This window comes from Maylandia zebra, unplaced genomic scaffold (assembly GCF_041146795.1).
Source record: "Maylandia zebra isolate NMK-2024a unplaced genomic scaffold, Mzebra_GT3a scaffold22, whole genome shotgun sequence".
NCBI lineage: Eukaryota > Metazoa > Chordata > Actinopteri > Cichliformes > Cichlidae > Maylandia > Maylandia zebra.
Window position 1 is genome coordinate 39 of NW_027490052.1, and position 14,086 is coordinate 14,124.

Consider the following 14,086-nt stretch of genomic DNA (forward strand, 5'->3'; position numbering starts at 1 on the left):
AAACTTGGTTTTAAAAAACTGTCGCTGATTTAACAGCACAACAATCAACAACATGTCACCTCCTGCACATCAGATTTCACATGTGCCAAAAATGTCCAATAACCTAACCCAACTACAGTTTCATTTGAGCTCTCATACATGCTGGCCGAAAACGTTGACTTCTTAAGTTATTTAATTTATTCACTGTCATGACAATTATTCATATGCTTTGGAATAAGTCATTTTTATTTTATCTGTGGAAAAACATTACTATCATCAAACCCTGCTGGCTCTTACCATGTCAAAAAGACACTCCTCAGTCTGCTCCTCTGCTTTCTGGGTCTGCACTTGGTTTTCTTCAGCCTCCTCAATATGTGTGCGGGATGCGTTCACCTAAAATGTACCGCACACATGTGCACCTTTGACATATCTCACCAGTTTCCAGAAGAAAGCAGCAGGTGATGTGTGAACTGATGCTACTTGTTCAGAAAAAAATGAATTGATCAATTTTATGTCTGAACATGTCCTTCTGCAACAGATAAGTCAGATATGACTAATTTATTTGCATGCATACGTTTCTACATATTTTGGTATTGACAGGCCTCTAAGAGACTATACAACAAGGTCCATAAGTTTTTGAAAGATGATACTTTTGTGTAATTTTGTCTCTCTAAAGTCCCATGTGTTCCATAACCGCATTGTTCCTCCTGGATCCAAGATTCGACTAACTGATACTTTCCTCTCCAGTATCCTGGCAAGTGTTGATCCGGAGGTACTGTCGGTGATTCCACATTAATCAAGTCCACTTGTGACTCGGTGGAATCACAGAGTACACATATATCAAATTCAGGGAGAGAGAGTTTCAGAGTCTGGGGGCTACTGTTGCAAAAGCTCTGTCTCTTTTAGTTTAGGTACAATAAGTAGGCCCTGATCACAAGGCCTCAGGAACCTGCTGGAGATGCATAGCTATGAAAGTTCACTGATGTAAGCTGATGCTTCTCCATGAAGAGCTCTAAAAGTCAGAACCACAATCTTGAAATGGACTCTGAATTCAAAAGGTAACCAGTGATGCGGTGAGCAGGAAGTTATGTGACAGAAACGTCTCAAGGAAGACCAAAATTATTGCTCCAGGCTCTCAGTGAATTACTCCCATACCCACATTTTTGCTTCAGCCTTTCCCAGAGACTTGGCCTGTCAGCTACCTCCACATTCCACGGGCTAACAAGTTCAACAGGACTCGGCGGTAGATCTGATGTTAATAACACAATTATTGACTTGTGACCTAGGTTGTCTTGTTACTAAGTGCATGCTCATGCTGGTGATTTCTATGGACATAAACTGCAGGTCTCAGTCACACTGCCAAACAGCACCCGAGACTCGAAAAAGACATGAAATGGTTATTTGGCACATAAGCAGAGAAAACAGTCCAGACTCCACTGTGGTGAAACCCAATGGACAGGCACCAAATCAGTGGGATATGAGCGCTGTCTCTTATCTTTGAGCTGGAGAAGTGAAGAGGGCAGGACCAGAAACTTCTCTGAACTTCCACGCGCTGAAGCAACTACCAATAAGAGTGCAGGACAGTGCTGAGTGAGATACAGCCATTAAAGGATTATCTATGAAACTGGAGCCTCAAAATGATGCGTGATGACTGAATCACTCCCTGTATGGATGCAGCTTCTTTTGTTAAACCTCTTGAATGAAAGCTCTGCACTACAGCGATAACCAGAGACAAAATCAGACAAACTGTATCACTATCCAAAACTTAATAAACCTACCTGAGCACCTACCACACAACTCATGTTGAGTTACTACTGTTACGTTCAAATTAAACTACAAATAGCAGAATTTGGAGGTGCACCACTCACATCCAGCTTCAGCAGTTTTCCAATGATCAGCTCAAGTAGGTCTCGTCGAATGGAGGGGACGTACACTGTTATCCTCAGGAGGTTATGGACGTAACACTCCTGTAAAGCATCCATCAGTTAACAGAGACGTACACTTTGAAAAAGAATCAAAAGCTTTTTTGATAAAACTGATGACGTCCCATTTTGTACAGTCTTTTTAATCTCCTCAATGTCTAATCTACAAAAAGTTACATTAAAAAGCCTTTGATAGGACCCAAATTAAACAAACAAACACACACAAAAATATTCAGAGGTACAAAAAGACGTCTCAAAGGATCAATAAAAACACATTAAGCTGAAAGAGCTGTTATTAAGACTAGAGATCCCAGTCTGTTATGAACTACAATAAATACAACTTTAGAGGTTATTAGCAAGAGTTCTAAAACAAAATAATAATGAAACAAAAAAGATGAAATTATGTAAGGACATTTAATTAGGTGAAATGAAAAGGGAAATAGCACCTCCTGGAAGGAAGAAGTTTTAACAATGATCTACAAAGAAGACAGAGTGGACTCTTTAAATTATAGACCACAGCCTATTAATAGTATGGGGACGTCAGGGTCTTGCCTGTATCTTACCAGTGTTCTTGAGGATTTCTGTATGAAGGGAAAGTTTTCTTGCAAAATGGGCATCAGAAAGCGACTTGTGCTAAAAGAAGAGGAAAAATCTTTACATTACAAAAACATTTAAAAAATGTAACACGAGGGGTGAAAATCACAGTGAAACCACAATGCAGGCTGACTGACATCAAATAAAACAAAGTGTATACAAAGTATCCATTTATGCAACAACATTAGTTACAAGATAACTTTTTTTACAGTAACAAGCTAGTGGCTACTTGTTTGTATTAGTAGGTAAATTAATGTCAAATAAGAAGAAGAAAGCAAGTTATACTATAATAAAGCCTGCTGAGACAAAAGGGAAGAAATACACTTGCAGCAATTACAAGATAAGAATACCACCTTAAAGGGAAAAGATAAGCTAGTTAAATCAAATCCGTGGGCAGATTTGGAAATGGGATTTTGCCAGATTTAAAGCTAGCTGGATATCTATATCATACTTGCTCATGTTATGACTACCAAAAACATACCTAGCATGTGAACATGTGGAATATACTGCAGTTTATTAAAGGTCAGTACCACCAACCCCGTGGTTTTGTGAGGTTTTGTGAAGTTACAGCACTAGAGACATTACAACCTTTACACACAAAGGGGTTGAAAGAATATGGAGGACCAGGAGTGCCAAAAGGAATTGATTAAATACACCATTAAATAATTAATTAAATCTTTCATTAATTCATTAAAATTGGAATTAATTAAATAAATGTTTAAATAATTCAATAAATGCCCATTCATTTCATTTAAAACATTTAATAAATTATGTGTTTATTTATTCCAAATTGTATTTAATTCATGACACATTTAATTATTTCATTAATGACAAATGTAATTAATTATTTAATGATTTTTTTGGCACTCCTGGCCCTGCGGCTGTGTTCTTGAATCAATGTTATCTGTCAGCCTCACCCAGCAAACCCGGGGGCGGGGTTAATGCTGCCGCTGCAGCTTGTCTAACATCTGATTGGTTACTGTGCAAAGTTAATCAAGACAGGTCGATCCTAGATAATCAATCACTATGAACTGGTGGTAGTGTGGGGAAGCAGGTATCCCAGAATGCATTTCAAAATGTAGTGGCGTAATCTTCACATCTCTGGTCAGGTTGTCAACATAGAACATGATGTTTCCGGCAACGTTCCAGCTGACTGTTAGCAGAGCGTACTGTGAACAGAGTGTACCGAGCTCACAGCCCCGGTGTTCCAAGTTAACTTTAGTTAAAAAGTCCGACAACTTTTTTGTAATGAAAAACGTAAACACTCATATCGCCAGTAAGTTACAAAAGTGCCACATGGAAATGTGTTGATGATGAAAACAGCCCGTCTGCCTCCAGTCTTTGTGTTTCCCTGATGGCTATCAGTAATATAAAGTCACAGACACAACTATATTTAACTGTCTCATGTTGGCCAAGAACAATTTTACATATATGATCTTAGAACAGGACACAGACACTCTAATTACTGACCTCATGTCAAATGTGTACGTAGACCGAGTCTGTGTTTTATATGAAATCTTTGCTCTTAACCTTTAAACAGCAGCGAGTGTGCAGCTGAGACAACACAAACTCAAACAGCAGGTTTGATCATTGCGATTATAAATCAGCTGGAAGCGCCACGTTTTCACTCAGTCTTTTATTTACAGCATGTTTGAAGTGTTTGAAGAATGATGTGGGGAACATGTTTTAAATGCTGTACTAAAATCACTGCGCAGACAGTGCGTGGCATTGTCGATTGCCATGGAATTCGATTCGTAGATGACCGTTAGATTCGTTTGATGCTGCCGACACTTTCATGTGCCCGTGAAGCTGAGTTAACTCAGAGAGCTGATAACCAGCTTCATGTGACCGTTTATCCTGCTCCCAGTGTTAGGGTCAGTGATTCCAGATAACCGAAAGATATCCTGGATATGCTGACCTCACTCCGTGATGGCGGCAGCTGGACTGCCCGTTTAGCCTCATGATTAATATTCACAATTAAAATATTAGTCAAACATTTTGAAATCTGTGTCTCACAAGCTTTGTACACGTAAACCTAACAGTTACTACATGACAGAAACCAGTGATGTCTCTTTCTATAAAGATTACTGATCACTGATTATTTATTTGCTCTCTTCTCCTTAAACATGTTTTTAATGTTAGTTATGATTCAGAATGGGCGACTGAAACAAGTATGCTTAATGTTATTAAATAATTAATTAAATGTGTCAATAATTAAGCTGGGATAGGCTTAATTATTGATAGGATAGGCTGGGATAGGCTCCAGCGCCCCACCGCGACCCTGAAAAGGATAAGCGGAAGCGAATGGATGGATGGATGGAATAATTAAGTACAATTTGAAATAAATAAATAATTTATTAAATGCTTCTAAATGAAATCAATGTGCATTTAATTAAGTAATTAAATATTTATTTAATTAATTCCAATGTTAATGAATTATTTAATGGTGCCTTTAAATAATTTATTTTGTCACTCGGGGTCCTCCACAGAGAAGTCCAGTGATGAATCAAAGCTCAAGTGTACAAATTCAGAGTTTAAAGGCCAAAAACAGCAGCCAGCAGAATAACAGGTGACACAGACTTACGAGGGCACGTATCTGATGATGAGCTGCAGCGCCTGGTGACAGTGATCGAAGTTTCTGGGTAGATCTTAAAAAAAAAAAAGCCATACAAGCTCTTAGTGAACATAACGATGCTTTACAAAGCACACCTGCATCTCGCTTCTTTGTGAACCACTGCAAGGTTAAGATGTCTGAAACCACCACTTCATAGGAGAGGAGAAAAAACTTACTCTCATCTTCATCATCTGAATCGGAGATATCCACTCCTCCTTCACAGATGGTCACTCTCTCTGAAAAAACACACAAGTGTTTCTCCATCATGCAACAGAGATGACAACAAGAAAGACAACAATACTGTACAGGGTTGTCAAAAACTGACTATCAGATCCTAAAAGTGACTATCAGATCAGATACTCATTGGTTACAGTACAGACACTGCCTTTGCCTCATCCAGCTGTCACACAGCTGCCCGTCTGCACACAACCCCTCCCCTCATTACACCTGAACACGGAGGAGGAGTTGACATGCAGAATTTCAAGGGTTAGTAAAGTTCCCATTTCCACAACACTGAAGTATTAAATATGTTCTTATGTTTCAGGTACATGGGCCATGCTTAGGCTGCTGCCCCTGCGACCCGGCCTCGGATAAAGCGGATGAAGATGGATGGATGGATGAAGTATTAAACAGTTATCATAAAAGTTAACCTGGCCGGCACACACATTAGCATTAATCATTTAACCCTTTAAGTCATCTCTTCAGTTACCATTAAGTTAGTGGCGATCGCTAAAAATATAACACTAACATTAATTTAGGAGCTAAGCAGTGAAAGTTATCAGTCCTGCTCCTCATAAACTTGCAATGTTTGGTGTTAATTTAAAAGGATAACACAATTATATGTGACCGGTGTTCTTTTTCAGACTGAAGCTGGGAAAGGTCTATCATCGACTACACAGAAATGTGCAAACATGGAGCCGAGTCAGCAGAAGCACAGCACTACCTGAAAATATTCTTGACTTTTGTTTGTTCTCCACATCTAACAGAATTTGTGACTATTTATCACATATATACATCTGACAGCATGTATTTCCTTTCCATCCTGTCGACCATCACAAGCCTACTACTGTAACACGTTTATGAATCATGATTAATTCAATACCATCAGAGTAACATACTGGGGGTGAAGTGGGAGACCACCATGTTAAGGCAGGCACACAAGTAGACAGTCTGTGCTGACACCAGGTTACCCAGAAAGGCCAGGTACTCGTCCACCACAGCCTGGCTCCGGCCCAGCCAAGGAAGCCTCTATAAAACACACACACACACACACACACACACACACGCACACACACACACACACACACACACACACAGTGTGTTTATATGCTGAAACAATCAGCTTTTTGGACGTCTGCTGATTCACACCACATGAAGGGTGGACTGAAGGGTTTAAAATGTGCACCAAAATGACAGAATAGATGACACATTACCAGCAGCATATCATACTGACAAAAGGCTTGTAAAGGTTTGTCCATGTTAAATCAACCACGGCTTTTCCTGGGAATTTTTTTTTCATTTTATATTTGACTCTAATATTGGTCCTGACTCAAACTTGAATGCTGGTGGGGGAACCAGTGATCAAGGGTTATTGTCTGGCTACTACAGGAGCAGAAGGCTAAATGGGTGTGGATTCAACTAAGAACAACGGGTCAGCGTTCTGGATGTGTTGTTCTCTCTAAGCTCTGATCACAATAATACTTTCCCTGTTGACTGTAGAGGCAACTGCTGTTGTGATTTGATGCAATATAAAGAAAATTGAATTTCATATTGGAATGAGGTCGTAACAAATTTGGTGAAGGCATACATGTTCCATATCTTGTATATCTACCCTCTTTTTTCTTGGCTCAATTTAATTTCTTTGTTTTATTAATACACACTAGTTTAAGACGTTGCTTTAAAAAGCAAATGATCTCTCACCCACACTAAGGAGCAGGGCTGGGTTATAAGTTATATTAATTTTATATTTCAAAGAAATATGTGATGACAGTCATGACAATATAATAAAAATATACTAATCAAGGTATTATGAGTGTGGCTTGCAATAGGCATTTATTTATTAGAGAAAACAAAATAAAAGGCATTTCCAGCCTCTTTTTGAATGAGTCTATAATGACAGACTGCCTCATTCAAAGTTTGAATTTACTGCCACAAGATGCCAGCAACAGCATTGGTCCTGTTTTTAGGCTATAATAGTGCTGTGAAAAAGTATTTGCCAAATTCCTGATGACTTTGTTTGGATACATTTTTTAACATTTACATGTTTAAGATCAAACAAATTCATTTTTTCTCTCAGTTGTGGGGCAGTTTGGGTGGGTTGCGAGGCAGCAGGTCCTACACAGGCCAGTTCGTCTTGCACTCGCTTTTTTTGCCTGTTGCTGACGGAGTGGACGGCTGGTGTTACGGCTCAGTGTGCAGGTGGGCCCCACACATGAGGACTACAGTTCATCCTGTGTTTGACTCTATGTTTTTGTGTCAGGTGACATTTGTTCTGTAACTGTGGTGATTGGTGTGAGTAAGTTAACTTGGGGTTTGCCCTGCGCACTCACATGACAGGGGTGGTGTTGGCAGTATCTAACTAAACTATAATGGGCATTTCACATGTCATGTGAAAATCCCACAGTAAACAGAAAATTCATCACAGCTCCAACAGAAACATTATCAAATAAATGTAAAAATCGACAGAACATATAAATATAGTGGTAAAATGCAACATGTGATTAATGCTGCAGAAACTGGTTAACCTGGTCATTTAGTGCACTGCCTGCACTCAGAGCTGCTGTTTAGGTCTAAAGCTGCATATTAAAGCTCTGAAACTTTAAAATTGATCCATTTAAAAATTAAAGCTTATGCCACTTTTCCACTCGTACCTACTCTGCTCGGTTTTGGTCATTTTACAATATAACTGAGAACCACCTCAATGTTCGTGGGTTCGTTACAGCGACACCCAAAAATGAGCTCATTTAAACACTACACAACAATGGCGGACACTGAGGCAACGGTACACCTGCTGCTGAGCCGTCTGCTTGCCATGCTGACAGGCTAATCAGCAGCATACAGTTTGTTGATGTGATGTTTGTTTCAGATCAACTCAGACCCCCGGTGGAGTAAATACAGTACTCTTCTCCTTGCATCATGTTAATATTTACACTCACCAGTATAGTATAAATGAGCTGTTCATGATCCTTGGTCAGGTGGGTCACACTAGACCGAAATTCTTGCAGCCAGTTGATGATCTGAGCATCCTGTCGGAGGAGAGGGCGTTCATTGAGAAGCAAAGTCCACCACACCACAGGGTGCCCTCACACTGACGCTTACCTTTATCTCAGGATCAACCAGCTGATGTTTCAGGAGTTCATAATCACTCGAGTCTCCCTTAAAAACAAGCAGAAACAGCAGTTCGCCAAAACCGTAAGAAACGTAGAGGTGTTTGTAAACAACTTTACGAAGGTCAGCAGAATCCACAGACAAGCCAGCAGGAAGGTCTAGATTCATTTAATAACTTAGTGGACCATCTCGTGGATGTGTCACCAAAATCAACAACCCTAATATCTCTCTTTATCGTTTTCCAAGAATGACAACCCTAAGATACAACTCACGTGTTTGTGTTTCTCTAACGTCTCCGCAACACTACCTCCAAACCTGACCGTCTTCACAGAAGGGGTCTTCAGAAAGTCTCGACCGTCTATTTCCATAACCCACCAGGCAGCTAACGCTGGTCTTTGCTTGTTAAGCTGAAAGACAGAGCTGGAAAGGAGACTCGCTCGTTACATCTCTCGCACCGTACAGCTCTCGATACTGTGGCGTTAACTAGTTTGATCAAAGGAATCACGCTTCCGGAAAACAAAACCACGCGAAAGTAACAGGAAGAGAACTGCGTGTTTACGGAAGTGATTGTTCGGAGCAGCAGCGTCACATTAAAGGGGGACGTTCGAGGAATCCATTTCGCTCAGGAAGGTTCCTACCTGAGTGAAGTAACTTTATTGAGCTTATGTACAAACAAACAAAGGCTGTGAGTCCAGGCTCACACCGTAACAATAACACAGGCTGAACAAATACAACGAACGAACAAATAAAGAGAATAAATGTAGCTGGTATAAACCAACAAAAAAGGAAAGAAACGCAGAGTAAACAGATTAAATCAAGGTTAGAGCTAAGATAACACATTTTTAACTCACTATCACAGAGCATGCAGCCATTTACATACATTTCTATCAAGTCAGCCAAATTATTATCATTGGATAAAATTCATGTATCCAACAAATTATATGCACCACTGTCAAAGAAGCACATATCAGTATGAATATTAAAGACCTCATACTACTCTATATCACCCCAATGGAGCACTCGCTCTCACACTGCAGGCTTACTTGTGATTCCTGGGATATTTAAAAATATAATGGGAGGCAGAGCCTTCAGCTTCCAGGTCCCTCTTTTTAGAAACAGCTCCCAGTTTGAATTCGGGATACAACAGTATTTTTTCTAACAATTTAAATAATATCTTACTGTTCAAATAAGAAAAGAAAAATAGAACTAGAACAAAAAATAAAATCATTAAAAGCTGCCTAATGATTGCCTTGCCTCGCCACAAGAGCACATTATTAACAACCCGAGAAAGCTAAAACTAGAATGAAGTAATTAACAAGAAAACGTGATTTCTGATGCAAAGGCTGTGTTTGGAGTGCTTTAAACAAGGCAATAAATCTGGAAAATTCTTTGCTAAGTTAAAACTAAATAAAGAGAAAAACAACTATTAATTATATAAAGGATTTGACTGGAAACTTTACTTATGATCCTCAACAAATAAATAAATCTTGAGACTTTTATATAGCTTCACACTCATCACAGTGTTATCTCCAATGACATCTGATGCTGTCAGATTTGGGACTCGTCTGCAAGACCACCCTTTGTGGTGGGGGCAAGCAAAGACCAGCGTAGCCAGGCTGACAAACAGTCAGAGCTCTGTTGAGCCAACCATCCCTTTAACGTTAACTAGTAATGACTTCATGAACTTCTTCACAAATAAAATTTTACTCATTAGAGAAAAAATTACCAATAATCATCCCACAGATGTAATATTATCTACAGCTACTCTTAGTACCATTGATGTTAAGTTAGACTCTTTTTCTCTAATTGATCTTTCTGAGTTAACTTCAATAATTACTTCCTCCAAACCTTCAACCTGTCTTTTAGACCCCATTCCTACAAAACTGCTCAAAGAAGTCCTGCCATTAATTAATGCTTCGATCTTAAATATGATCAACCTATCTCTAATGATCGGCTATGTACCACAGGCCTTCAAGCTGGCTGTAGTTAAACCTTTACTCAAAAAGCATCTCTAGACCCAGCAGTCTTAGCTAATTATAGGCCAATCTCCAACCTTCCTTTATATCAAACATCCTTGAAAGAGTAGTTGTCAAACAGCTAACAGATCATCTGCAGAGGAATGGCTTATTTGAAGAGTTTCAGTCAGGTTTCAGAGCTCATCACAGCACAGAAACAGCTTTAGTGAAGGTTACAAATGATCTTCTTATGGCCTCTGACAGTGGACTCATCTCTGTGCTTGTCCTGCTAGACCTCAGTGCAGCGTTCGATACTGTCGACCATAATATCCTATTAGAGCGATTACAACATGCTGTAGGTATTACAGGTACTGCACTGCAGTGGTTTGTATCATATCTATCTAATAGACTCCAGTTTGTTCATGTAAATGGAGAGTCCTCTTCACACACTGAGGTTAATTATGGAGTTCCACAGGGTTCAGTGCTAGGACCAATTCTGTTTACATTATACATGCTTCCCTTAGGCAGCATCATTAGAAGACATATTAGTATTTAGTATTTAGTATTTATTTATTTATTGTCATTGTCAAGAACAATGAAATTGCGTTTGGGGCTTCCATACAACCCAAAAAAAGAAGAAAATAATAAATACCCCTTAAAACCCAAGTGTACATATTTAACCCAGTGTGACTCCATAGCATACATTTACACTGCTATGCAGATGACACCCAGCTCTATCTGTCCATGAAGCCAGATAACACACACCAATGAGTTAAACTGCAGGAATGTCTTAAAGACATAAAGACCTGGATGGCTGCTAACTTTCTGCTTCTTAATTCAGATCAAACTGAGGTTTTTGTACTCGGCCCTGAAAATCTTAGAAATATGGTATCTAACCAGATTCTTACTCTGGATGGCATTACCTTGGCCTCCAGTAACACTGTGAGGAACCTTGGAGTCATTTTTGACCAGGACATGTCCTTCAATGCACATATTAAACAAATATGTAAGACTGCTTTCTTCCATTTGAACAACATCTCTAAAATTAGAAATATCCTGTCTCAGAGTGACGCTGAAAAACTAGTTCATGCATTTATTACTTCCAGACTGGACGACTGTAATTCATTATTATCAGGAAGTCCTAAAAACTCCCTGAAAAGCCTTCAGCTGATCCAAAATGCTGCAGCAAGAGTCCTGACAGGGACTAGAAAGAGAGCAGATTTCTCCTGTTTTGGCTTCCTGTTAAATCCAGAATTCAAAATCCTGCTCCTCACATACAAGGTCTTAAATAATCAGGCCCCATCTTATCTTAATGACCTTGTAGTACCATATCACCCTATTAGAGCACTTCGCTCTCGCTCTGCAGGCCTACTTGTTGTTCCTAGAGTATTTAAAAGTAGAATGGGAGGCAGAGCCTTCAGTTTTCAGGCCCCTCTTCTGTGGAACCAGCTTCCAGTTTGGATTCAGGAGACAGACACTATCTCTACTTTCAAGATTAGGCTTCAAACTTTCCTTTTTGCTAAAGCATATAGTTAAGGCTGGACCAGGTGACCCTGAATCCTCCCTTAGTTATGCTGCAATAGACGTAGGCTGCCGGGGGATTCCCATGATGCATTGAGTTTTTCCTTTCCAGTCACCTTTCTCACTCACTATGTGTTAACAGACCTCTCTGCACTGAATCATATCTGTTATTAACCTCTGTCTCTCTTCCACAGCATGTCTTTATCCTGTCTTCCTTCTCTCACCCCAACCGGTCGCAGCAGATGGCCCCGCCCCTCCCTGAGCCTGGTTCTGCCGGAGGTTTCTTCCTGTTAAAAGGGAGTTTTTCCTTCCTGTCGCCAAAGTGCTTGCTCATAGGGGGTCATATGATTGTTGAGTTTTTCTCCTTGAGGCGACTTTTGTTGTGATTAGGCGCTATATAAATAAAATTGAATTGACTTGTGTGGTGGAGATAACAGATCACTTGGTTGGATTACTGGTTGGTAATTTTTGCGTCATAGTATCTGTGTTTGGGTAATCCTTTTGGTTTTTGGCTGTTGTGGTCAACTTAGTGCTATTTACATGTTACATTTGTGTCTTCAGTGCAGGAGCTTGTGATTGTCATGTAGAATCATACATGTCATTACAGGGTTTTTTTTTAAGAATTTCCAAATTGAGAGTATTTAGTTTTGCTGTGTGGTAACTGATTAACTGCTCAAGTATGTCCTTGCTTGTTAATAATTGGGCACTGCAAAGATGAGAATTCTTAAAGCTTTAATGATTTTTTCTGTCCAGTCAGTCCACTTAATGGCTTGTGACCATAAATGCCTGCAGTTTGCTTCAAAGGGCATCACTGATGATAGTCTATAAAACTGAAAACTACTTCTTCCCATTTTTTTTATAAAACAGCCTAGGAACTAGATTAATCTTAGTGTGTGGAGAGGTGTGTCCATTTACATACACAAATTGGAATCTGTTAGATATGACAGGACTTACAGGTACTGTGCTGTAGTGGTTTAATACCTACAGCATACTCTTATCTCTTTAATAAAACATTATAGTCAACAATATCGAATGCTCCGCCTCTGGACTCTGTCATCCTACTGGAAGAAGTCAATGCTGATGAGCAATGAAAGTGAGACCTGCACAGGTGCGATTGGTTGGAATGGCCTGCTGGATCGGAACCTGAGTGTGGTTTTTTTTGTTAAGAGACTTCACTGCAAACCACAGTTTGTCTATAATAAACACTGTGTTTGAACATAAGAGAGCCCATGAGTGCACGTGGCACTAGGACATTGTAGGCCGCAGGTCAGTGATACATTTTGTAATCATATCATTGGATCTGCGGCAGTATGCTCTGGACATTCGGTCGAAGAGAGGTGCTGAGCTGTCAACTGACCTGGTGGTGAGTTGGATCAGGTAAACATCTAGTGAGAGTGTGCTGGGAAGACCGGGCAGAGGTCCCGGTCTGAGAGATCTTCAACTCCCACCTCCGGCTGAGCTTTGACAGCATTCCGAGAGAGACTGGGGAACAATGAGTCCAAATGGACCATGTTCAGAACCTCCATTCCTGAAGCTATGCCCACAAGGTTGTTGGTGCATGTTGTGGTGGTAACCCCGAAACAAGATGGTGGACACCAGAGGTGAAGGGAAACGTCAGACTGAAGAAGGATTCTTATCGGGCTTGGTTAGCCTGTGGGACTTCTGAGGCAGCTGATAGGTACCGACAGGGCAAGCGGAAGGCGGCTCAGGCAGTGGCTGAAGCAAAAACCTGGGTGTGGGAGGAGTTTGGCGATGCCATGAAAAAAGACTTTCAGACTGCCTCAAAGAGATTCGTGTAAACCGTCAGTTGACTCAGGAGAGGAAAGCGGTCTTCTACCTGCACCGTGCGTAGTGCCAGCGGAGCACTGCTGACTAAGGGTATTGTTGGGCGGTGGAAGGGATACTTGATACACCTCCCTAATCTCACCGGCACATCTTCTGTAAAGGAAGGAGGATGAGGGGGACGACTCTTCTATCACCGGGGTGAGGTCACTGATGCAGTTAAACAACTATTAGGTGTGTTTGGTGTATTTGCAGTTAGTGAGCTGCTCTCTCTTTTTGACTTACGTTTTACTTTATAAACCAACGCTTGAGTTTTGTTGGTTTCCTTAAATGGTGATAGCGGCTTGTCCGTCTCTTTTAGTTGAATATTAATAGGAACTTTAATAAAACTC

The 14,086-nt window shown here is 40.2% G+C and overlaps 1 protein-coding gene across 1 annotated transcript; it reads right to left on the reverse strand.

Moving 5' to 3' along the window:
* Positions 1-276: 276 nt before the first annotated feature.
* LOC112434759 (RNA polymerase I-specific transcription initiation factor RRN3) lies at positions 277-9,004 on the reverse strand (the record flags this gene model as incomplete). Its single annotated transcript, XM_076881568.1, is given in 9 exon segments — positions 277-372; positions 1,848-1,946; positions 2,465-2,534; positions 5,080-5,143; positions 5,286-5,345; positions 6,228-6,357; positions 8,265-8,354; positions 8,428-8,484; positions 8,709-9,004. Coding segments are annotated over 9 exon segments (762 nt in total), but the record flags the coding sequence as incomplete, so codon positions are not given.
* Positions 9,005-14,086: the final 5,082 nt, after the last annotated feature.